The 27,418-nt window shown below is 36.2% G+C and overlaps 1 protein-coding gene across 1 annotated transcript; it reads left to right on the top strand.

Annotated features, from left to right (window-relative positions):
- Positions 1-462: 462 nt before the first annotated feature.
- On the top strand, positions 463-25,018 carry LOC139985234 (exocyst complex component 3-like). The gene is made up of 25 exons (XM_071999501.1): positions 463-652; positions 1,613-1,669; positions 2,396-2,508; positions 3,027-3,117; positions 4,075-4,181; positions 4,588-4,669; positions 5,306-5,344; positions 5,737-5,846; positions 6,720-6,833; positions 7,394-7,499; positions 8,177-8,260; positions 9,033-9,106; positions 9,754-9,849; positions 10,453-10,519; positions 11,268-11,360; positions 11,801-11,894; positions 14,117-14,187; positions 14,878-14,931; positions 15,784-15,875; positions 16,340-16,411; positions 17,740-17,901; positions 18,103-18,214; positions 19,721-19,804; positions 22,449-22,541; positions 23,020-25,018. Exons 1-25 carry the CDS (start codon positions 575-577, stop codon positions 23,095-23,097), a joined length of 2,223 nt encoding a protein of 740 aa, XP_071855602.1. The 5' UTR covers positions 463-574; the 3' UTR covers positions 23,098-25,018.
- Positions 25,019-27,418: the final 2,400 nt, after the last annotated feature.

Below are 27,418 nucleotides of genomic sequence, written 5' to 3'. Positions count from 1 at the left end.
AAACCTAAGAAATGTTCTCAAATTTAGCGTAAATGCCCGTTATAGTGGCGTTCTGTTGTCTACAGAGAGGTTATCTCTTCGAACTGACGAAGGGCCAAATAATGTGTTTGTAGCACCTGGGAGCACGTCACATGACCCTGCATGGGTGGAACGTTTTCGTACTGTGGAGTGCTCCTTCCAGGACATACTTAACTCGATGCCTGTAAAGGAGACACACACTCACCATCATCTTTGATTTTTATAAGAGATATCATGTGAACAATGACTGCCCCGTGCAGCGAAGGAAAGCCTTACTTCGTTTTGAAGATATCCTAGTATATAGTGACATGGTTGTTCATAGGTAGCGGGCTCCCTGCGTGGTTGTATGTGTTTAATATTTTTCGCGTTCCATACTCGCCTCACTAACTCTGGATATTTCATGATACTTCTTAGCTTTATTAATAGTACGTAAACTGGTTACATAACTTAGCAGGGCTTTTTTTCTCGCAAAAGCAAAAGTGGGCCTACTTCCGACACCCTAAAACATTTCTTAATTCTCTTTCTGACATTAGGGTCGTTCGTGAAAAGTGGCAAGATGGATGCTGCTGCCTTTGGAACTGCAGAAATCGAAGCCATCGAAAATGCTTCTAAAAGAGTTGAAAATATGTTGAAGGTGCATTATTGTTTACTTCCTGTCATACTCATATTCATAGGGAGGATATACCAAACGTTCGCCCTAAGCTAAGCAAAACAAAGTTTAGGCCAGGCTAGTTTACCGAGTACTAGAAGTATTACTACTGCCTAGACTAAGTCACAGCGTTTAATACTGAAAAGTCATCCAAGTCTGGAAGCGAAAACCAAACAACTTGATCCACTCTCAAACCCAGTCCCCATATATCGAGACTGGAACCACTGTGTAATGATGACAGTGTTACTGGCCCCCTATGTGAGATAGGCATACGCCTATCACAGTATATCAGTATTATAGTTCACAAGAATCACAGTCTAGACAGATGAGTCCCTTTGAAAGGGCCGGAACCATCTTATCATATGCCTAGCTTGAGTAGGCCTAGCCTAGATACTAATACTATTACTAGCACAAGATCATGGTGATAGAACCTTGGGTGACCTACTGTGTACATTTGATAGCTATTATCCCACTATTATTAATCTTGTAGTTACTTTTATTGAGAATGCAGAGTACAAATCTTTGTTTTAACTCTTTGAGGATGAAGTACAATCAACACAATCAGTTTCACATTGCTTTTGGGCAGAATTCAAGCTTTAGTTTAAAGTTATTGTAATCATAATTTTAATATCTCTCACCAACGTATGAATCGGTCCTTGTGAGAGGACAAGGGTTGGTATTAAGATAGTAATTATAATAAACTAATTTTGTCTGAGTTATAATTTTATTACTTCTCAAGAATATCCATTAGTCAGCACATGCATTTAACACAGTTTCTCTTTAAGAAAATCAGAAAAGCTAAGCGGTCACAGCTATCGAAATTTAACAAGAAACAAACCACAAGAAAAGCAAAGAATGTGTGCGGAAAGTTAATAACATAGACCAACTACATTGTGCAAAATACTTTGAGGGTGATTTAATTAACTAGTTTTTCTCTCTCAACAGAGACCAGACCAACTGGAAAGAGTGGAACAGTTAAGAAGAAAAGAAGCCCGGAAGAAGGTCAGGACAAAGTTTTTACATTATAAAGGGTGTCTCGTAAATGAAGGGGAAAAAAGGGGGGCCTTTTTAGACCTCTTAGCAAATCTATATGCTCCATGTTTATATTTTGATCAAGGCAAATTTGAGTTTTGAGTTAACCTGATGTATAAAAACAGTAAATATTTGTTTATCTCAAATGCTGTTGTTTACTTTAATTTAATGTGTACATTACATGGTTGATAATTGGTAAATATTTCATGATTATGCTTGTGGCACTATTAGTTAGCAAGAGGGCATCTGAAGATTCCTACTATAGATCAAACTTCCTACAGGCTTGGAGATAAAGTAATAATACTTTTGTATTTGAACAAATATGGGATAGTGAAGCTTGATTGAATGAGTAGCATCCATGTGCAGTGATGGCACAGAGCATCATTGCAGGATTTATTGACATTGGTAGGTTCAGTTTTGAGCTGGCAATACTTTGATGATATGAAAGGAACCCTCGTTCAATTGGTTTGATACCCTCAAATAGATGATATTCCTAGACAATAAGTGTTTACAACAAGTATGGTGCTTCATAGAATGTTTTAGATCATTCTTTTCTTTTCAATCTAATAGACTCAAAATAAAAATTTTAACTTACAACAACTTGACTACTTTTCATAAGTCATAAAAGATTTGTTTTTTCTTATATATCGTAAAAACTTGTGGCAATTGAGTTTTTCTCTCTCCCTTTCCTTGTAGGCATCTGTGGAAGCTCGTCTGAAGACTGCCATGCAGTCTCAACTGGATGGTGTGAAAACAGGACTCATCCAACTGAATGGCGCCCTCAATGGGATCAAAGAAATACGCAAATGGTACATATGATGGAAATCTACTTCATTATAAAAAATATTTAGAGTCTCAACACACTTACTTGCGAAATCTAGTTTAACTTTGCCCGATGACTGTTTTTATATTTGTAGCCTGATAGAAACATGGTAATGTATGAATTAGTATTCTGCTGGATAACCGTGGTTGTATAACCTTATCATATAGAATTATAGATGAAGGTGTTGTAACCGTATGTCAGATCTGCAATGTCACTATGTAGCTTACACCCCACCTGTGCCTAGATTAATTAGGAAATACGTCCCACGACAAAAGGCATCTTTGTCATGGATTTATAATTTAGTTAGCTATTTACCCACTGGCTGCTGTTTATATTAGAGAAGAAATGCTAAAAATTTGTTTGTACAGAATAAAATGTCTAACTTTTCAAAGATTTCAAAGTCAAGTAAATGGATGTCCAACAGCAACTAATCATATTTCCCTTTTTTCCTTTTTTCATTTCTTCATTTTTCTCTTCTCCTTTTATTGTTGTTGACATTTTTAGGATCGTTGAGGTTGATGAAATGTATGAAGAATGCTCGGAGCTGACGTCCAAGTTGGGAGACGTGAAAGACGTCGCAAACGAACACAGCCAGGTCAGTGATCATGTGTACTTGTCATAAATACATATCACAAGTTAAAGTGAAACTCTTTGACAATTAACTCTAATACCAAATGTGAAGCAGGCTTCACCATCCACAAACATCTGTCAGTGAGTTTGACATTTTTTGTTTTTTTTTCCCGTAGTACCTCAGAAATTGTGTTTATATGTACAAGATCCTCAAGTTTAACTTATTCCTAGATATTTAAATTAGAGTAAATCAATATTGTAATTTTATGTTTTGAAAACAAGAATATGGATTTGTAATGCCCATAAGCAGCCACCATAATTATATAATATTTAATATCACCATGTGCGATATGCCCATCTGTAAGGAGCAAACCTTGTCAAAAATTAAATTTCTCATGAAGATTGGTGGTAGAAACAATTTTCAATCACCACTTCCAAATTCTACTCATTACGAGGCCTGTTTGTCGATGATTTAGGTCACTGATTGGTTAATTTTGGCATATTTTATATTGATGTTGAATGAAGCTTCTGCATTGGGTATGTTTTGGGAGGCGGAGCATGAACTCTCTGGAGATTGAAAAGAAGAAACAAATACCAACTATAACATTGGTCAGTGTGATACAAATACTAGGGATGAGCAACATTCCCAAACAATTTTATTCTGTTCAGAAGATATCAGAGTCATAATTGTCCATCATGTATCTAAATAGACTTGAGTAGACTTGAACAAGTCCAAACAGACTAAATATGACTTGAACAAGTTTAAAATAAGACTTGGACAATCCGAAATAAGACTATTTAAATATATTATACTATTGTTATTTCTGCTTGATGTTGATGATATTATCCTTTGTTCTCCATTATTATACTATTGTTATTTCTGCTTGATGTTGATAATATTATCCTTTGTTCTCCATTATTATACTAATGTTCTCTCAGCTTGAAGTTGATCATATTATCCTTACTTTGTTCTCCATTACAGTTGGCAGCTGCTGTAGACAACCTCAAGCACATCTTTACGGTTCCTGAAAATATCCGACTGACTGAACAATACATCGAAGACGAAAAATACCTTTTGGCTCACAAAGGGTAAGTTTTTCAGGATGACACAGTGGGGGAGGATTGGGGTGGGGGATTGGGGTAGCGGGATAATAAAACATAATTATCATTCTCATCAATCTGGTCAAATACCTTACAATTACAAGGAAACAAAAATAAATTGCTAACTCTTCCCCCCCCCCCCTTAAATTTGGTGTTTAGTTTAGTTGGTCATTGGTTCGTAAACTCTCTAAGCTCAAACGTTTCTCTTGATGTTTGGATGAAATGGGCAGAGGAGAGGTGCATGGATGTTAGAAGGAAATCCTCTAGAAAGCTTAGTTGAAATTGTACAGAATTGCTGTGTGAAAAACTCTACCATAACATCTTATAATATAATTTCAAGGAAGGTTCTTTAAATTGTTTTTTTTTTTTTAAATTGCTTTTCTTTTCTTTTCAGATTAATGGAATTGGAAAGTTCCAGAGACGACCTATTTTATGAGCTTCACAAAAATCCATCTAATGACGTCTCGGACGATCTGGTGAGCAAGTCATTTCATTTTTCCTTTCAGCCTCTGCGTTTCAGGGAATTTTGACAATTGTGAGCCTGTAAGTGGTGTGCTTGATGGTCGCATAATCTTTGATAATTTCCTTATTGTTTTCGGAAAGTATTTAAGATTGAGATGTTAGCATTGCATATATAGCTCAAGCATGCCTAATAACAAAATTACCAAAATATGAGAGTTCCAATGTTTTGCCCTTTTTTGGTTTTTTTTTTTACAATTATTATTTAAAGACTACCTTAAAATGAGAGGCCAAAGCAAAACATTCTCAATTTTCCAATCTCTTCAGTAGTAGCCAAATTTCTAATAAACAGAGTTAAATTAATTTTTAACCTCATATCAATAAAATGAAGTAATGACAGCAGTTTTCCCCACCGTCTAGATACGTTTACGAGAACTTGTGGGGTACCAGACACAACTATGTTAAGGTGCAGTTAGAAGCCCATCCTAATGCCCAAAGGGGTGGGGGAGGGGGACTGGGTGTTTGAAATAATTATGTAAAACGGGAGATTTTCATTAACTAATGTCATCTAATAGTTCAATTGCGTCAATCAGACTAAATTTGATAATTTTTTTGCATACAAAATCATTTTTAACTTTCATTTTATTTTTCAGCTTCTAAAGAAATATTTCGAGAAAGTTGAGACCCTATCAGTAAGTTAGCCATATTTGCCTTACTTATTTTCATACAGATACACAAATACCATCCCACAATGCATCAGTACTGATGTGTAGAATTGAATCAGTATTAAATCAAGCTTGATTATACAAATGGTAAAGTACAATGTTCAAAGACCCTGCAAGTGAAAAAGAAGTGATAAATCCAAATTTGGACAAGTTATTATTTAACCGATATGAAATATCCTGATATCAGTCGAATAATTGCACAAAAGATGCTGACAAGTATCACAGAATAAATTACAGTATATCCATGGTTTTATCTCTGGAATCATACTTTACTGTGCAGGTTTGTTAACAAAGCAACCTAGCCTAGGTTAGGTTAGAAAAAGACAGCAATTAAAAATTGAAAATTTTTCTTTCCACAGAATAACTTATTTTTAAAGATAAAAAGTTTGCTGCAACAATTGCTGAATGCTGTCCAGACACGGCCTGCTCTGATCGTAACCTGCCTCCGGATAATCGAAAGAGAGGAAAGGTTGGTGTTATTAATGCTTCAATTTAGCACCCTCCATGCCCTCTCTCCCCCTCCCCTCCCTCCTCCCTATTGCCCCCTCACTACTCTTCCTTCTCTTAAAGTTATCAAAATTATAATTTAATTTTTTTTTCAAAATTTATAATTTTTTATAAATTTATAATTTTTTATAAATTTATAATTTTTATAATTTTTTTTCACAAATTTATAAATTTTATTTCAAAATTATAATTGTAATGTTTGTTACGTTTTTTTGGTAAGGACACAAATGTTTCCCATTCATAACTATAACAGTTGTTGTTACTGTGACTCTTTGTACAGTAGCTGTTGTGTCTTCAAAGGAAAGATTCTTTACCATAAATGGAAAATTACTCAATTAAATATGGAAGTAGTGAAGTAACCATTGTTCAGTCCTGAATACTGCTAGCAAATTCTTACATGCCATAGAAATAGCTAATCTAAACTGTCATATATGAAGATTCACTCACTGCCTAAGATGGACCCTAAAAAATGTTCACACCATTTTTGTCAAACTGCAGTTGCCTATATTCTACACTAGACAGATTTTGTGGGTCGGCAGGCATCTTTAAGGCAGTGTAGAATTTTACGTTAGGCTTTGTTTAAAGGGCCGAAGGTTTTTGAACATCTAGTGCCAACAGCTCTATGTGTTTTCGAATGGGACTAAATCATAGATATCTCTATGTTATGTCCAAACTGATTTGACCGTATATACGAAAGTAACAGGTGGGTGGTGATCTTTTTCTTGGAGAATTGGGACTGAAAAGTAGGACATTTGGAACCTATTTATTTTACTTGTTCCTAATAATTTGTCCCCTTTTTTTTTGTATTATCCATTCTGCATTCTGTTCTCCTAAGATTGGACAGGAAATTCTCGGAACGGAAGAAAATGAGCGATTTTGATGCTCCTGGGAGACCAAAACAATGGAAGCACAAAGTTTTTGAAATATTAGAGAAGAGTGCAAATTCAAGGTAGACAAATATCATCATTAATAACATTCACCAATACTATTAATATAACCTGAGAACTCATTGCATAGCCTTAGGTCTTCCAGATGCCATATAGCTTTTATTTTGATGGCATAATGGCCAGCTGATTGAATTCACATTATCAGAGTTTAGAGTGTTGTGGTCAAATGGCTAAAGCAATGGACCTGCAATCCGATGATTATAGGCTTCCCCCCCCTCCCGCCCTCCCCTCGCCAAAGTCTTGGCCAGATTATTACCTTGTGTCCTTGGGCAAGGCGCTTAATCTCCATTGCCTCTATTCACCCAGGTGCTTAATCTCCATTGCCTCTTTTCACCCAGGTGCTTAATCTCCATTGCCTGTTTTCACCCAGGTGTATAAATGAGGGCGCCGTGTAATTATAGTTGCGTGACAGTCTGTGGCTCCATCATGATAACAGCATGAAACAAACAGATGATACAGACCTGTGCGTCTATATATTTATCCTGGTACCTAGTTTTATAGTGTTATTTATGAAGAAGAATAACAGACAATTTTTGTTTCACATATTTTTAATTAATTTAAGGATAGAGGGCAGTCAAATAGAAGATCGCAGAGAGGAGAGGATGTGGTTGGTTCGTCATCTTGAGCTGATTAGGCAAAACGTCTTCAATGATTTGAAGATTGTCAAGGTGAGTGGCAAAGCCTCCAGTCACTTTTATGTCGTTTATCCGGACGGTGCCGTGTCAGATTAGGTAACCGAAAAACGATTTTGAAAAGAGGTGAGAAATTTGACGTGAACAGCGGGATTTGAACCATTCCAGTCCTGAGAAAATTGGTTCAAATCCTGTTAGATCCACACAAAAAAAAGTACATTGTTTATAAGTTTTTGATTCAGTTTTACATGTTAGTTTACCATTTTACAGACAGACAGATAGACAAACAGACAGATAGATATGCATTCACACCAGTGGAATCACTGCTGCTTAGTGGTACGGACGGAGTGATATATATATATATATAAATATATAAATAAAATATATATATATATATATATAAATACATATGTCATATAGATCTAATATAAATAAAGAGAAGTTAATGGGCCTGACATTTCAATCCTAGCAGAAAAACACAGGAAACAAAGATCATTTCAGATTGCCTCTGGAGTATCAAAAGATCAGACCCCCTAAATTACAAATTTAAACAGTTTTGTTAGCATTTTATGTCTCTATTATTAAAACTACATAGAAATCTGTATCTCATCCAATAAGTCTGTAACAATGTCCCCTTCCAGCACAGACAATACTGATTTCTGAAAGCCGAATGTAAAATCTTTGTATTTTTGTCTCATCTCTCCTGATTCCAGTTTCTCTGCACCCCCTGCTTCCCTCCGGACTACAAAATATTTAGCACCTACGTCGGAATCTATCACAAGGCTCTCCAGGGACATGTGAGTAAAAAACCAATTTGAAGATTCTTAATACTATATCTGTATCATAATGTCTTAAAACTTTTTGTGTTTGGCATAAAAAAGATCTGATAAATAACTTTTGCAACCTCTACCGGGTACTTCATCCTAGTGATATAAAATCTTGTGTAATAGATATGAACAGTCGTGACCCTTTTTGGGGTCGCCCTAAAAAATATTTTGAGTGGGTTGCCCAAAAATTCGGAAGTAAAAAAAAAGTCGCCGATATCTGAGAATGAGTGGAAAAATCGTGAACATAAATTCACCTTCATTAGTTGCAAAATATTACCATTTTTGCAACTGGAGCTAACTTGATAATCATTTTAAACTTATCAAAGGACGGGGGGGGGGGGGGTAACCCAACATGGGAGGGTTGCCAAGATGATAAAGGTGGAAATTGAGGTTCACAGAGTAAAAAATAAATTGAATCCAGAGATACATATTAATTTCATAGGCATGACAAAGTCTGACATTGAAGATACCTATAACAATAGAGCTTGTGAAGCAATATGCATTTTGATCATTGTTGAGCTATAACATATTACAGATTCATTCACTTTTTATTTTAATAATGCATAAATCTGCGATGTCATACACTGTTCCACCGCCCTGATTAAACTTTATATTCGGAATGGATCTTTCACGATAGGTCCGACTCCCGAAAATGAGGGTCAAAAAGTTGTGAAGTTAGGGGAAGAAGGAAGCATTTATATTCAAAATGAATACACAAACTTTAAATTTCCTTCTAAAACAGCTTGAAGAAATGGTTGAATCTGAACTGGAACAGAATGAAATTATTAACCTGCTCACCTGGCTATCTGAGTATACGTGAGTAGAAGCCATCAGTGTCTTCATTGTTTCAATTCATTCGTTTTGGTTTCCTACAAAGACTCGGCACTTGATAATTATGCAAACATCGTCCAATCTATTGGAAGATGTTTGCGCATGTAGCACATATTGTACTCTCCTATCTGCCTATTCCAACACAGTGGATGTTTGCAGACAGTGGATTGATACAATTGAAACATGTTTTCTCGCCTCCAGACAACATGACAATGTTTCCACATGTTGCCAGGAAAAGTCACGGTTTTTCATATGTTTTTTCATTGAATATTTTTCCGGGATATGCCTTGTCGTGTGCGTTTCATGCCATGTTAGCGTTTGGACTGAGAGGCCCCATCTGTGAAGTAATTGGAAGGGAAAATGCAATGTCGGAAACAAGAAAAGATACTTATTGGTCAAATCCCCATCTTGGTGAAATATTCAGTCGGTGAGATGTAAGATGACGCCAAGATGGATTTGTTTAAATGCTGAATGTTAGAATGATATAAAAAACTTGGGGACTGCATACCATCAACTGTTTTGGATGTAACATTTTAAGACTTTGTAACCCCTGATCCCACCTCCTCCCCAAGTAAATTTTCTGCTTTCAAAATAACTCTTTATCTCATATTTTGTTTCTTCCCCCTCTCCAGAGGACCGTTGTGTTTGGGTAATCCCGAACTTGGCATCAACCTAAAAAATGTAAAACCTCTACTCTCTGATCAAACGGTCGATAAACTTCAGCAAGAGTGAGTTTACCATTAAAAAGGATGACTTGTAAAGCAGAATTGTAGCCTTGAAATGTTCTGTAGAGTGTTTTGTGTTGGATCTAAGTAACTGATCTTTAATGGGGGCGGGGGTGGGGGGTTAGACTCAATAGTCCAGCCACTTTTATTGGGGGTCCTATGTGTTTAAGCAGTCATTTCTCAAAAAAACTATAAAAGTGGCATAGAAATGCAAATCTGGACTTATAGCAGTGCTTTTTCACTTTTTTTTCATGGTCTACAAAATATCAAAATTTATTCCTTAATTAAAAATAATTAAAGTCACCTTATAGTGGAACCACTTGATTCAAAGAAGAAGAACTAATTGTGTGAATCATTTTACATCTCATGTGGCGACAAAATTTTAGACAATTTTGGAAATAAAGAAGTATTCAATATTTTTGTTAATATTAAAAAATATGGGGAAAAAGTTAATCAGAATAGGGCAACTATATTTGTATTAATCAAGTTTTCTCTTTTCTCTCATTGTCTTTCATATAATTTTTTTTTCTTCTCAGTCAAATCATTTTATTCATGTTCATGTCCTTAATCTAATATTTTTTTCTTTATTTTATTTTTGCCTGACAGTTTTATGCAAACTTTGCACAAAAACATTCAGACTTGGATGAAGAATGCTCTCGATTCTGACTTTAAGGTATGTACCCGATGCATATTCATTTTTCTCCAGAAATCATGAATATTTATATTGTTTTACTCTTTTCACTTTTTTTCCTTATTATCACATGTCCAAAAGAAAATGCATTTCCATCAAAAAAAGAATGCGTTTCTTTTCCATGCAGCCTTCAGAATATTTTCCATGGATATTTTCTAGGGAGGGTGTGGATAATTGGGTGGTTATTTTTATTATAGGCATTAATGGTAAGGGTACATTGGAAAAAAAGCACATGTATTCCTATGAGCAAAAGAATACTGTACATTTGCTTCACATACTCTTCACAGGAGAACGTTTCTATTAATAGTGTGTGAGTGGGGATGGGGGTGATGTGGCTTTCTTTTGGGGAGGGGGGTTTGGTTTGGACCATGTTTAAAAATTTTTGGCAATTTTAAAGTGACATCAACATCCTACTTTTTGATGTGATTTTGAAGTGAGCATGAATGTTTACTAAGTCTTTCCTAATAACATTGTTCAACATATCATGACGTAAGTAAATGAAGAACGGAAAACTTTGGGCCTGTGACCCTTGAGAGGTCTCTGTTTCGAATCCTGTTCTAACCGTACATTTTCATATCTCGTTTCCCAACAATATGGTCGTGACGAATGTTAAGGTTTTCTTCTTCTTCTTTGAAACATTAAGAATCATTTACCTTTCCATTTTGAAGCGGTGCTTCAATTTGTCTTTTGGATCGTGGAATCTCATTTCAACCTCTATCTTTAATTTCAGGATTGGCATCAAGAGATGGAACCTGAATCGGGCAGCGATGGCTTTTATCTGACTCAGCTGCCTGTCATTATTTTCCAGATGATTGAGCAAAATGTGAGGATTTTATAAATACTTTTTGTTTTAAACATTTGACCTGTCTAATAACCTAATTATCAACGAAGAAAAAGAGCAGAAAAAAATTATGACATTTATTTTGGTCATATTTGGATCCCAATTCAGCATGTTTACGATGACACAAGAAATTAAACATCAAATTAAATATCAAATTTTGATATAGCGGTATATACGAAGATGGCAATGTTGATAGTACTAGTTATATTTGAACTGTTTGAATATAACATTACATTCTCAGATAAAACTGTCATTTGATGTTGATGTCTTTATTTTTATTTTATTTTTAATTTAATTTTTAGTTTTAGTTTTAGTTTTAGTTTTGTTTTATTTTTATTTATTTATTTATTTTTATTTTTATTTTATTTTTTATTTTTTTCATGAATCGTTAATTGTTTTGTATTGTTTTATTCATTGGATAGCTTCAAGTTTCAAAGCAAATGAACGAAGATTTGACGTCTAAAGTCGTTCTCATTTGTGTGGAAGAATTGCAGACTTTTGTGGCAACTTACAGAGGTGAGACATCTTTCCACTTATTAAGAGATATCATAAGTTGTTTACAACGACTGCCTCAGTTCAGGTAGTACTTTGAGTTTTTTTGACCTACCGGGTGTGCTGCCCTCCCAAACGCATCTGTAGGTGTACAACGCTAGATAATAATTAGTATACTTGATGTATCGTTGTGGCGGCTCGACGTAATTGGAATAAATTACTCCTTGAAACCAGGTATCATACGTTTAAGGAGAAACAAAAACGTTATTTAATGGCTCATGCTTTTGATGACATTTTTGTCATTTCTTTCATTGTTATTGTATGTATGTGTGAGTGTGTGTCTGTCTCTATATGTGTGTGTGTATGTCTGTATATTGCTTTCTCATCATCATCATCATCATCATTATTATCACCAGCACCATTATCTTCACCACCACAATCATCATCACCACCATCATCACAAACATCATCATTATCATTTACACCATCATCACCATCATCATTATCATCATCATCACCATCATCATTAGTATCACCATCATAATCATCACCACAATCATTGTTACCAACACCATCATCATTATTACCAACACCATCATCATTCAGATTCAGATTCAGATTCTCTTTATTGCATCCCAAGCTGGGCAATTGATTGCTCACAATATAAATCATACGTACATTACATAAAATACACACAAAATATATCAGACTCTCAAATACAAAGACATAAGACTTAAAACAAAGCTGGCAAGATACGTAAAAATGGTAAAATACAAAATACAGTAAAACAGCACCAGAGATACTTGTGAAACATTGGATTGCACAATGAGCAAGATTACTGACCAAACAAGTAAAAGATACATTATGAAGTTTAATACAACGAGGGATAAAGGAGGATTTGTAACGATTCGTAACGGCAAGGGGTAGTCTCATCCGCCCACTGCGGGGTAGTATTGCACTTTCCAAATTAATGTGTAGAGGGTGGCTACTGTTGTTGAGAACCCCAGCAAGTTTACTTTGAAGGTGAAGATGATATGACGTGTTCACTGACTGCTGACGTTCGTCTAGGATGCGACTGACTTGGCTTATAATAGAATCTATCCGTTTTCTGTCGGTACCATTGACATTACCTCCCCAACAATTAATGCAATATGACCACACACTGAAAATCACAGAATTGTAGAAAATAGAAAGAATGTTTCTACTGATGTTGAAGGTGTTCAATTTCCGCAAGCAATAGAGTCTTGGATTGATCCGTCTTTCCAAATAATCAATGTGGTCATGCCAATTCAGCTGATCATCCAAAACTACGCCAAGGTACTTATAGGACGAGACACGGTTTACAGCCAGGTCTTTGATAACAACAGGAGGAGGTTCATGATCTCCTTTCCTAAAATCAATCACCATTTCCTTTGTCTTCTCCACGTTAAGCTCAAGGAAATTTCGATCACAATAGTCTACAAACCAATTTATTTGAGACAAGTATTCACTTCCATCATCTCTTGTAATCAAACCCACTAATGCAGTATCATCAGCAAATTTAATTAGAGGGCAGCTGTCATGTGATGATCTAGCATCTGAAGTATAAACAGTGAATAAAAACGGGGCAAGAACAGTTCCCTGTGGTGCACCAGTGCTCGAAACTAATGTGTTGGACACACAGTTGGACTGGTTGATCCTAACATTATTACCAACACCATCATCATTATTACCAACACCATCATCATTACCACCCCCTTCACCACCATCATCGTCGTCGTCGTCATCATCATCATCATCATCATCATCATCATCATCATCATCATCATCATCATCATTATTATAGTATGAGACTTCAAAACCAGACATAATAAAGCTGCATTTTGTACAAACAAAACTGTAACAATGGACTTGTACTTGATATTATCGATGCACCATAAAGCAAAACAAACTCACAACTTGTAATCAATATAGTCACAACTGTGACAAGTCACGTCACAGGTACCGACACACTCACGACAACAGTGAGTTTACAGTGACTGTCGTGAAATTCTATCACCTTGTCTCCAAGGCGAACTGTCCTTCCCTAAATAGTGACGTATATTCAGAACCAACATCCTTTGAAACAGATCGATAACAATAATTTTAAATCGTCGCAAATTAACAAGTATCACACCAAATTTATGAATAATATAATATATAAAAATAATAATAGTTTATGAAATATGACTGATACTCCTCTATTGATCCTTGTCATCGTTCATCAGAAACCATTCAGGAATACAAACAAGAACATCTCGCGGACAGGAACTTCCCGCCGTATTTCTTCCAGTACATGGTAGGTCCTCAAATGTTTGTATCCCAAACATCCCATCATAATATCTGAATATTCAACAGGTAAATCAATGACAGACAATGGACTTGGAAAATTTGAATAAAAAATATTGAAAAGGAACAAAGCAATTTTGTTTGGCTTAGAAACAGTATTCGAACTAGTGACCTCAGCTATATGTATGTATGTATTTAGATTAGATCCTCCTGCAAGCAGGAACCTTGTGAAGAAGCCTCATTGGCTTATCAAAGCCTCAAGCTGACCGAAGTCAGTTTCTTAGATTCATATTTAACATCCATGATTATGAATTGTTAATTGTCAACAACTCTTTAACTGGACGACATGCATTAATCTTGGAGTGACTCGAACCGGGGAACTCATGATTGGAAGGCACTGGTATTAACCACTGAGCTATATAAATGCAATCCTCGAGTCATTGAATCGAGTCCCATTTCAGACAAAAATCGGGTGTGGGGAAATTTGTATTTATCAAGGGTATTTGATACTGCCAGTTTTGGAGCAAATTAACTTGATGAGTTTGAAACCTATTACATGCCAATTATATGGATACAAATTAATGTCTCTGAAGCTGTATTAAAGGAATATTATCAGATTTTCCATTTTTTTTCAGAGATATCCTTTTATTTTTCTAATGCATGTTCTCATTTTTTTTTCAACTTGTTTTCCAATCTACAGGTTGCCATTGCAAATAATTTTCATATTTTTGTGGACTATTGCCAACAACTTGAGGTGAGTGATTCATTCAAAAGCTAACAGGTTACAGGGTATAATGTTATAGCTTGTTAATAATACATATAATTTGCCATATGAGTAATAAGTATTTTCTTCCCATGTTATAGCTAATATATATCAATCCATTGTCACCTTTAGCTGCAAACTTCAGTAAAATAACTGCTTTCCACACCCGATAATGCAATATCTAGTCCCCCTTTTTGTTTTTGTCATATGATTTGGTGAAACGCTACACTCCAGCTAGGGCATTACGGTCCCAAAGTCATCTTTCTCTAGTCATTCCTCGTACTAACAAAGTCACATATGGAGATTGTTCTTTCAGTGTAGCAGGTCCTAAACTCTGGAATTCTCTTCCTCATCACTTGAGAAATGTCACATATATTGACAATTTTAAGAAGCATTTGAAAACTTATTTTTTTAGGCTTGAGTATGGGCATTAATCTTATTTGTTGTTGTTTTATTCACATTACTGTGCCCATTTTTGTGTATATTTTTATGTTCTTTATTGTGCTTTATAACCCTGTCTTATATCATTTTTTACTTTTATTGCTATTGTTATTACTTTTAGGTTCTCTTAAGTTTGGTAATTTTATATTCCCAGGTATTGGTTCTTTTGTACAGTTCTCTTGAGCATGTTTTATTTTGGTATTTATTTATACCACTTGAAGTATGTCCCAGACAGTGGCACCAATGAACAAGCTAACTATAATACATTTATACTCGTGACTTTCTTAAACAGTGAGAAAGTTTTGGTACAAAACTTAAAACAACCATCTGACTGACAAAATATGTGGAAAAGGTCATGAAGGGAGGCGGTAATTTATAATTTGAGGTCTGTTTTTCTCCTAGCGTCGTCACTTGAAGCTTCCCCTGGGTGAGACCAGCGGGACAAGTCTCTTCAGAGGTCTGCTGGACGCCTACCATAACTTGGCGGGAGAATGGTATCGTAGATTTGCAGATTTTTTATCCTCTCTCTTTTCACATGGCGTGGTGGGAGGGGAATGTTTTGTCGTCTTTGGAACTATAATTTGGTGGAGGATGGTACAAAGAGTTTGTAAAATTTTCTTCTTAAAGGGTTGTTCTTTGGAACTGAAAAGGGAAAAAAAGTTCTCATAGTTTTGTTAAGTCGACCTTGTTGTTCAAAAGTGCAGAATTTGTTATATCATTTTTTGTTTTAAGTGGAAACTCTTTTGTAAAGTTACAAAGGAATTTGAAGTGACTGGATCTTGAGCAAAAGTCACACCATTCTCAGTTTGTTAAGTCAAGTTACTCACAAGTGGCCAGAGAGAGGAGTGATGGTGAAAATACCTGAGATAGATCTGGACAGGGTTGTCCCTCCATCTATGTATCTGTCTGTCAGTTCTAGTTTCAACTATTCATTTTTGTCTTCTTTGGTCTCTCTCAGCCTCAGAGATCTCCTAAATGAAATGTTTATGGACCTGCATCCCCAGTTTAAGGACATTATGAGTCGTCAATGGTGAGTACTACCCTCCATTCAACCCCTCGTCTCTCACCGCCCTCCCCCCCCACCCCTCAGCCTCAGAGATCTCTTAACGGAAATGTTTATGGACCTGGATCCCCAGTTTAAGGACATTATGAGTCGTCAGTGGTGAGTTACAGTTGTACTTCCCTCCATTCAACCCCTCACCTCACCCCACCCCTCCCCCCCCCAAACCCTTCTGGCCCAAGTCTCGGTCAACCACATGTCCCTTTAGGTTAAAGCTGGTAGAAGTCTTTCCACACCTTGATCTCTAAGTGCTTTGAAGCATGATATGAGAGGACAGTATGGAGTGGTATTAGCATATTAGAATCAGATAAAGATTAGGAACTGTTCATACTGTCAGTATAAGTGCTTTGAAGCATGAAATGGGAGGACAGTATTGAGTGGTATTAGCAATTAGAATCAGATAAAGATTAGGAACTGCTCATACTGTCAGTATCAGTGCTTTGAAGCATGATCTTGAAGTACAGTATTGAGTGGTATTAGCATTAGAATCAGGTAAAGATTAGGAACTGTTCATACTGCCAGTATGGGTGCTTTGAAGCATGATATTAGATGACAGTATAGAGTGGTATTAGCATTAGAATCAGGTAAAGATTAGGAACTGTTCATACTGTCAGTATCAGTGCGTTGAAGCATGATTTGAGTGGTATTAGCAATTAGAATCAGATAAAGATTAGGAACTGTTCATACTGTCAGTATGAGTGCTTTGAAGCATGATATGAGAGCACAGTATTGAGTGGTATTAGCATTAGAATCAGGTAAAGATTAGGAACTGTTCATACTGTCAGTATCAGTGCTTTGAAGCATGATATGAGAGCACAGTATTGAGTGGTATTAGCATTAGAATCAGATAAAGATTAGGAACTGTTCATACTGTCAGTATCAGTGCTTTGAAGCATGATATGAGAGCACAGTATTGAGTGGTATTAGCATTAGAATCAGATAAAGATTAGGAACTGTTCATACTGTCAGTATCAGTGCTTTGAAGCATGATTTGAGAGCACAGTATTGAGTGGTATTAGCATTAGAATCAGATAAAGATTAGGAACTGTTCATACTGTCAGTATCAGTGCTTTGAAGCATGAAAAGGGAGGACAGTATAGAGTGGTATAAGAATCAGATAAAAATAAATTGCTGTAGGATATACTCACAATAGACTGCCCAGTGATACAGTTAACACGGGTAACAGGAGAAGAGAATAGAACAAAATTGAAAACTATTTTTAATAAAAATCAAATGTTTCGCTTCTTCTTTTTAATCTATATTCATTTCACTTTGTTTAACTTCCGTCCATCCGTCAGGCTGGAGGAGCAAGGTTGCATACAAGTGGACACGATATGTGCAACCATCGAAGATTACTACCACGACTTTATCCATCTCAGAAAAAATAACTTTGAAAGTCTGATCAAGGAGCTGGAACGTAAAACATTAGCGTGCTACCTAAAAGCTGTCGTCGTCGATGGGTAAGATTGTACCTTCTCTCGGCTAGGACAGAATAATAATAACAGATGGCATAAACAAGTCGTCCTTTCAAAATTGTTTATTTGAACCCAGGAACTCTCTTAATATTTTTTTTTGTCTTTTATGAATAAGCATATTAATACCCATTTTTTCAAAGAGAAACCAAGAAATTTATATTTGGTCATTTTCATATTTCTCGACAGAAAGTTGAATTTTAAGACGTACGAGGAAAGGAAAAAAGCCGGAGAGAAGCTATGCAAGGAAGGTGAACAGTTGCAGGCCATGTTTGAGAAAGTATCCCCTGAGAAAAATAAGGTGAGGTCTTTTTGCCAATTTTTCTTGTTTTGATCAACTTTTAATAATCACTTGCGGTTTGATTTCGATGATAATTGTAACCTTTGCATTTATGATGGCGTATATGTGTGTGTGTGTCAGTGCGTTTGTGACGCCCAACTTGTAAACACGATATCTCAAGGAGAGAAGGTCAGACCAATTTCATATTTGATGTGTAGAAGTACCACATTAAGTGCAAGAAGCCTATTGTTTTTGGTGGAGGGCAAAGGTCATTTGGGGTCACCGGGGGTCAAATTGTGAAAACCTTGTAAACACGGTATCTCAAGAAGGAAAGCTTGGGCAGACTTTATATTTAGTGTGTAGGAGTACCATATTGAGTAAAAGAAGTCTATTGTCATTGGTCATTTGGGGTCACCAGGGGTCAAATTGAAAACCTTGTAAACAAGATATCTCAATACTGGAAGCTTGGCCGACCTCTAATTTAGTGTGTAGAAGTACCACATTGAGTCAAAGAAGCCTATTGTTTTGGTGGAGGTCAAATGTCACTTGGGGTCATCAGAGGTCAAATCGTGAAACCCTTGTAAGCATGTAAACACTCACTATACATTACGTCAGATTCATGCAGAAAAACTGCTCATGTTACATCATCGAAACCACAATGCATTTTTGCATTCTGGTTTAAATTTATTTTTATTATTTTACTTTGCCACAATCAACCATGAGAGGAAAGATAGGGGTGCCATATAACAAAACAATAATCAAAATACACAAAATTGCACCAAAGAAGAATTAAATTAGACTTTAAATTCCAAAAAAAAAATTCAAATGAAAAACAAAGCATTACATAACATTAAAACAAGGCAAGACACAAAATTGACTGTATTGAAATAAATGGTTTTTATTAATCGCTAAGTAAGGAAACTCCCAGTTCCTGATTGTGACCAGATATAAAAGCGCTTTAGTTAGAAAGGTTATGTGTTAGTCAATATGTGTTGTGTGTTAGTCAATATATTAGAAGGTTCCATTAGTATATGTGATAGTCATGTGCGAATATTAGAAGGTTCCGTTCAGGTTATGTGTTAGTTATGTGTGAATATGAGGAGGTTCTGTTTAGGTTATGTGTTAGTTATGTGTGAATATGAGGAGGTTCTGTTTAGGTAATGTGTTAGTCACGTGTGATATATTAGAAGGTTCCTTTAGGTTAATTGTGAATATTAGAAAGTTCTGTTTAGGTAATGTGTTAGCCAAATGTGAATATTAGAAGGTTCCTTTAGGTTATGTGTGAATATTAGAAGGTTCCGTTTAGGTAATGTGTTAGTCACATGTGAATATTAAAAGGTTCCTTTAGGTTATGTGTGAATATTGGAAGGTTCCGTTAGATTATGTGTGAATGTAAGAAGGTTCTGTCTGAATGTGGATAACCTATCGCGAAATTCCTGCGGCTTGTTGGTGGGGGATAGTGTCACAGATGAATTGTTTTAACTCTTGTTTTGTTTTCCCCGTTGTTGTTGTTGTTGTTGTTGACAGGACAATTCACAATATGAGTCGATTCCAGCAATGGCAGAAGTCATCAAACTTGAAGACACCATGCTGATTTCACTGGAAATATCAGTAAGTATTAAAATCACATTATTTATAATATTTAAGTTATAACCTTTGTCTTGTAAAATATAGGTTATATCAACTGTTTGCAGTTTTTCTCAGGGACCTTATGGTGCTATGTGAACATGAGTTCCATATATTTCATTACATTTCCAAGGTTTATTATTGGGAAGAGGGCTCAGTAGAAGCTTGGATAGGGGTTGTGTCAGGGGGAGGGGGGTGGGGGTTAGATCAATGGAGGGCGCCTGGACAGCTGGGAAGGAAGCTTCCAAAAAGTGGGGGGCACAACATCAAAGGGGCACTTTCTACACCACTCGTTATGCTATAAACCAATACACACGGGCCATATTACTTAAATATATATGATGTGTTAGAATGCTATCTATACTATTATGAAGCGCTGCAACATTGACTATTTATTTATTGAGATTGTTTATTGTTAACCGTGCTACAAAAAGATATGGGATGCCATTTTAAAAATAGCATGTACAGATTAAAACTAAATAATTAAAATAAACTATTAAAATTAACAAAGGCTTAAGATATCCAAAAGACAGTTCTTCATGAAAGGGGCACATTTTATTTGCCAGTAGGGCACATTTGCTATATTGGAAAAAAGTAGGGAGTGCACATGCCCCCAGTGCCCCCCCGATCCTACCCCCCTGAGCCTGGACCACCTCTTCCGGGCAATTTTTGGGTGCACTTTAAATTGCTAGGAATAGAATGTTGCTCAAAACAAGGTACGTGGTCAAACAGTTAGCACAGTTAGCGTCCTGGCATACCTTAAAGACCAACTATGGAGACTTTTCGATGAACATAAAATCCCACCATTTTTCATGTATGTAATCCTTAACTGACTCCAATTACATTGCTGTAATTAACTTTACCAATTTCGGATGTTAAATAAGTGAAAAATGGGACGAAAAGTCTGCTTCTATTTCAGACATTCCTGAAACATTCCTAAGACATCAGGTGACCATGTGACGTCAACGTTTGTATACCTCACTCACAACTATACTTTTAGTGTGTAAAGTCGTATGCTTGAGCTGCCAAAAACATCAACGATATTACTCCTTTTTCCTCAAAATGTCACAATTCTGTGTTGTTGGAGGTTGCAGTTATACCTCATCCAACAAAAGCATCAGCTTTTTTAGATTTCCGAGTAAAAGAACCGACGTAAAACGCCGCAGACTTTGGATCAATTTTTTGAGATCCACGCGGAAAGATTTTTCAGCACCCGGAGTATCTCATGCCCATGAGTCCACATGCATGACCCTGCTTCTGTGTATGCTGCATATGTCTCATTCTGTGAAAATTATATACTGTCGATAGCTGTGTCGGACCATGGTCGGACATAGCTAATGTGAAATTGACCGTAAACACGCCCTGGACGTCCTTACATGTAACATTATATCACGCAATTGACAGTAATATATTTACTGTAAGAGATGACCGTATATACCGTGCCAAGGGTATAGCATTGTTAGTACATGTACGGTAGTTAGTTACAACTCTCGCCGGCGTTGGCTCACAGCATGTGTAAATAGCCATGTTAGGATTTATCTATTTCATTTGTTGTATTCCAGTATCGTGAGTTCCTGATACATGTGTAATATTGTCCGTTCTGTTTATTCCGACATCTGCATGGTCCAAGGAGTTGAATAAAAACGGTAGTATGTAGCGATCGGACGTTTTATTTCGTTAGTGACTGTCTTGTGATTGTGGGATGTTAGTACTGGGCAAGGCCTGTTTCAACTAGACCTAACTCTATGGAATTACACAGACTCACGGTAGTTTTTCGCCCAGGATTAAACAAGAAACGTGGATTAGGATATTCACTGCTAAATTTGTTTATTGACAGGATACTTTTTCTGTGTTTGTATACTTTTGGATATTAAAACGAGTAAGTACTATGTAAGTATATTGTACCGTACGGACCTATTGACGCTATACGCTATGTAAAAGATGCCTCCATTTGAGTGGAAATTTTGCTAATAAAATAAGCAATTTAACTAAAATTTCTGCTTATAATTGTCTTAAAACTTGTTGTTAACCTTCTTGTGTTCTTGTTTTAAGCTAACAGCTTTTCAAACTCTCGAAATTGGAAGTCAAAAACAGTACAATTGTTCGCTATCTGTGTACAAACAGTGCCTATATCAGCGTTTGATTTTCGCGGTATACACACTTTGACGTCACACGGTGACCAGAGGCTCCTTTGGGTCAATCTCTGTTTTCAGACATTCCAGAGGTTCATGTCACGTGACTACCCAAAATGTCCATTTTCGTGGTCGTTTTTGATGGGTTATAGTAGGTTTTCGAAGATTATTTTTTACACATGTTGATTATGGGTATGTAAACTCCTAAATTAATGGAAAATCTCAACAACAAAAATTGCCTCCATATTTGGTCTTTAAATCTTTAAAAGTGAATGATAAGCAAAATTTTTAAATATCTTAAAGAAAGACCAGGATGAACAAAAGTTACGGCTAATCATTTGAAAAAAAAAAAAATAAAGCTGATATGCTGTTAAATGAAATGAAGATTTTTCTTTTCAGAATATGAAAGTTAAAAGCTGAACATTTTATATGAGTTTTGTTTATTTTATCGATAAATCCGTTCGATACTACTCACGACCCGAATTATGTCATTTCAGACACTGCTGGGTCAGTTTCCAGACATGAAGATGGAATACTTGACCAACATACTGACCATCAGGGAGGACGTCCAGATAGGTTTCGCCAAAGAGGTTGGTCTTGTGTAACCCAACCCCCCCCCCCACCCCCTTTGAATCCCCTGGTTGTGTGTTTAGAGTGGGATCTCTGAGTTGGTAGCAATACTCTCTCTGAAGTGGAGGTGGGGTGAAATAAAAATTATGAGCTAACCCCCAAAATGTTCAACTCTTAGAGCATTTCCCTACTTCGTTCCAATAAAAAAATATATAAAAAAAAATTGAAGTTTGTTTTTTGCAAAACTTCTGGAATTCAGGCAACAAATTTAGTATAAAACTACCAAAAAAGGAAACTAAGGTAAGGCTAAAATAAAAAAATAAAAATAAAAGTGAAGAATACATTTGTTTACATGTACTTATTTTTTTTGAGCCCTATCACAAATGTTAACACTTTTCTGGGGGTTTTTACTAGCATAATTTGGTATATTAAGTTTTGATCACATTTTGGATAAAAAGGTAACCTGATTCTGGTCTCTGATTCTCTCATTTATTGCAGCTCGTTGCGGAAGCCTACGCTGTTCTGACTCCCGAAAAGAGGAAAATTAAGACCATCTTTTCCTACATAGGGCGATGAGGTGTCCTCAACCACTGATAACAGTTGTAACTTCCAGAGACCAATGGAAGCATTCTGACACAAGGACGACTCTTTTTTTTACCCCTTTTGTGAGGATGTTTTGTATTTAAATCATCCTGTTGTCCTCTGTACAACACCAAATCCAAGGGATATGTGCAATATCATTTTTTTTATTAAGGTTAGAGTTGATACTTGCAGCTTGTACTTAAATATTAGCAGATTATACTTGCTAAGTACTGCTTCCAACTACCAATATTACCTGCAATACGTAAGTTGGGACTTGTCGTGCAGCAGTTTACAATGTGCGATTCACAACCGTTAAATACCCGGTTATGAAGAAGAACCATAATGCAAAAATGCATTGTGGTTTTGATGATGTAACATGAGTAGTTTTCTTCATGAATCCGACTATGTAATGTATATTGAGGGTGTATAACATACTCGATCTTAGTAATGCAGTGAAAAGCAGTGTGATGTGACAAACAATAAATTCACAATGACACGGGCTGTCCTGAGATGACCATTGACCTCAACAACAGGCTTCTTGTACTAAATGTGATAGGTACATCAACATACTAAATATGACATTTGTCCTTGTTGAAAAATTGTGTAAACCATGGTTTTCACAATTTGACCTCTGAACCCATCGAAACCAAAAACAGTCAGCTGGCAGATTCTCTTGACCGGTTCAAGCTCGTTTCTGGGCAGAATTCTGTGAGTGAGTGTCTGCTGTGGATTCGGCAGGTCAAGTGTTATATATCGGGAAGTAGGGTTCGGTTTTCGTATCGTCACTTGTTTGGAAACAGCTCTGTTCACCATTGCTTTCCTTTACTTGCAGTGATGATGAATGGGGGTTACATTAGCCTCCAGCAGTAGTTGGGAAAGTGGTCAAATTTTGAGGTACAATCTTGGCTTCTGCTGTAGAAAGAACTACAGAACCTCAATTGAAATGCTGTCCATGTGATGATGATGGTGGATGTACACCAGCCAGCAGCTTATAATGAACCTTTTCTTTTCTTAAAGTGTTCGTAGAAATAACAAGGCAGACGTGTAATTAATTAATGCACCCCTTCCAGCTCCTACTTGCACATGCCCAATCTCTCGTCTGATATTGTACCTTAGTATTCTGATCATTCTATCAAGTACCGAGGGAGTTTAAAGGCATCCCGTACTTCATCACTGCAGTGCACCCGCAGGAATAAAGTTGTTTTGAAGTGAGAACAGAACCAAACCCCCAATTCGCAAACCAGAAATACCAGATTCGTGGAAGAATTTCCTAAAAGACATGGCAGGTTTAGTCTTGCATCTGTGGCATGCATGGTTGCTTTCATGCAAGGGATCAATTTTATTTGGTTAAAGGAGCTCCTCATACTCATGAAAATGGGATTTTGATAGACTGACATGGTTGCATTGCTAATCTGTTGTAGGTCTACAATAGCTGTATGATATGTTTTGGTTAAATGTAATTTGTAGGAAACATATAGCATGATACGACATGTATACTGAAAGTTGTGTTTCTTAATAATTGAAGGAGCATGCCGTGTAGCGAAAAGGGGGTGGGGGCAGGGGTGGGTGGTGATATGCCCCAAGGTCATTTAAGGGACCGCATATATACTATATATTGTTTTATAATATACGAAAATGGGGGCCAGGTGCCATAATTGTCCCAGGGTCTGAGCTGGTTCCAGACGTCCCTGGTTGTCTGCTAGGATTAAACTTTTTCAGTTACGATAGCGGACAGAATTTGACCAGGCCCAAATGAAAGTATCACGTCATTTACAGCCATTATATTGTAAGGAAATATGTATTTCTTCATATTTTGCATGCCAACACTATTTAATGGAAGACCTAATATATTGAATGCTGGAGAAGTTTCCAAATAAATATGTTACGTTGCTTGTGAATGCAAGGAGTACAATTATCAAGTTTTTGCCTGTTTTTGTCAGTTGCTTGAAGAAAACTGCAGAATGATTCAGGTATATGAAGAAAAAGGTTAGAAATGTTCTTTACGATGTCTTTACCAAGATATGTGATTGAAGAAAGTGTACCACTCACTCAATATTTCTCCCCTCTCCCTCCCCTCCCCCCCCTGAACTAATAGGGTCATCTAAATAAAAGTGAAAAACAAAATTGCATTGCTTGATGGGTCAAGAACAATTCACTAAGCACGACTTGTCCAGTATTTGGCTTTAAGTCGTGACCATCAAAGTTGTCACTTAAAGTTATGAACACTATTGAAGTTGCTTTTGATAAATTGTTAAAATAAAACTTAGAAATCTGCTAAATTTTTTAAACATTTCTGGGCCATTGTAACATAGCTAGCAATTTGTTTTTCACTTTATTTAGCATAAACCTTCCAGTTTTATGTATTGCCTCACGGTGTGATCTCTAAATTTCACACAGAAAAATCTTAACGGGTAGGGGAAAGGAAAGGGGGGGTGGAGCAGAGGTGGTAAAGAGTGGACTACGTATTCCCTTTGAAGTCTCCTGCAATATCCCTTTCATTCCCATTGTTCAGCAACTTTTACACCTGTTTATAAATCTCCCCATTCTCTCTCTTACAAACCTGTGAAGCATCGGCCTACTCTGCACGAATGAAGCAAACACAAATAAACAGTCATTTTTTTTTTTTGGTATCTTTTTTATTTCCTTTCTATAAAGCATTTTCATTTGCAGTGTCTTTCTTTACATTTCTTGAGAAGTTAAGTCATAAAATAAAAACGGTGAATCTTATCACATCGATAGAAACAGAAATATATCTTAGAACGTGAAAGTTAAGTGCAGAAGTAAGTATCGATAAAACATGCAGGAGAAATTTCGTTCCATTATTTAGTCATTAGTCGAAAAATAAAACACGACCGAGTTGTGTTCGGTCGTGCTTAGTCGAGATTGTATCTTAATCGGATTCTCGAACTAAATGATGTCGAAAATTGACCACAATCAAAGAAAACAGAATGCTGTTGAGACTCAGTAAATATTAGCAAGCTAATGAATTGTACAGACACTTGTTTGTCCTATAGAGCACAATGATCACATACTGTTACATATCTATGGAAGAGAAAACAGCACAAAACGGTCACCATGGAAACGAGGGGGAAAAATCAACTTGCTCACAACAAGTATAATAGAATTTAAAGTGCTAATTGCGATACGTCCACCTAATGTTGCCTTATTCAAAACCAATTCCCTTAAAAATATTCAATTCATAATTACTGGCAATTCTATTTCAATTTCTATGCATATCATTTACATAATTAATCAGCCCCCCCCCCCCTCCCTCCATCATATTGGTGTGATTTACAATCACATTGTGACTTTGATTGAAATGTACAATTAATTTTCAAAACTACTCATGCAAGGATGATTAAAACAAAATGGAGCTGTCCATTAAAACATTCCTTTTTTCAAATTTGTCTTAAAATTGCAAAAATCCAGGATAAGCTAAGATTGTTCGGAGGCTGAACAAGTTGTCTGCACTTGCTACACACCCCATGTTGTTTTGCTATACACTGTATTAAGTGTGCAGAAGAATCTTATGGTATGTGAATGTGTTACCAGTGCTACAAACCCACATTTTGGGGCTAAACTACAACACAGTACACAGTACTGGTGTAGAAGTGAGATTTCACATATTTTGTTACATAGTTTAAATACCATATATGATCATATGTTAGAAGGGTCATATATGGCATATTTGTATCAATTGTATGTAAACATGATATATCTGTGAATGTTTCACTAATGACACCCAACCAAGCTGAGTTGCCACACTGACTACCATATATGTAGTATATATATATATATATATATATAGCGAGTAAGCACAATACTCAGCATGCCTTCATACATAAACTAGCTAAATTCAGAAGATACTTGTCCACCTTCCATATAATCCTTCGGACAAGTTTCTCATAATGGTAAACATTTAAATATCAGACGGTTATTATGCCGGGAAGGAGAGAATCACTCTGTGAGAAATGATATTTAAGTAAAACCACAGACGCTGCATCAATTTTGATCTATCTGGCATATATGAAAGATCCTGAAACAAATCTTAGAGTCCTTGCAAAAACATTAACATCACCAAGTTTGATTTTTTGGCCATTGCTAATGACAAAACCAGCCCGATGACTGTCACATGGTCAGAAGAAAACTTCTTTAAGGTTTTACAAAAAAGTTTGCAAAAGAAAAAAACCCATCTTGAGATATACAATTTTATGAAACGCAAACAATGCAAAGATTGAGTGTCTGACCTTTTTAACACTGCCGATGTGGCGATGACCTGCGAAGGTATCGACTTATTTATTTATACAATATTTAT

This window comes from Apostichopus japonicus, chromosome 17, assembly GCF_037975245.1.
Source record: "Apostichopus japonicus isolate 1M-3 chromosome 17, ASM3797524v1, whole genome shotgun sequence".
In the NCBI taxonomy this organism is placed as follows: Eukaryota; Metazoa; Echinodermata; class Holothuroidea; order Aspidochirotida; family Stichopodidae; genus Apostichopus; species Apostichopus japonicus.
Note: the sequence above shows the minus strand (reverse complement) of the source record. Positions and strands in the feature narration are given on the sequence as shown.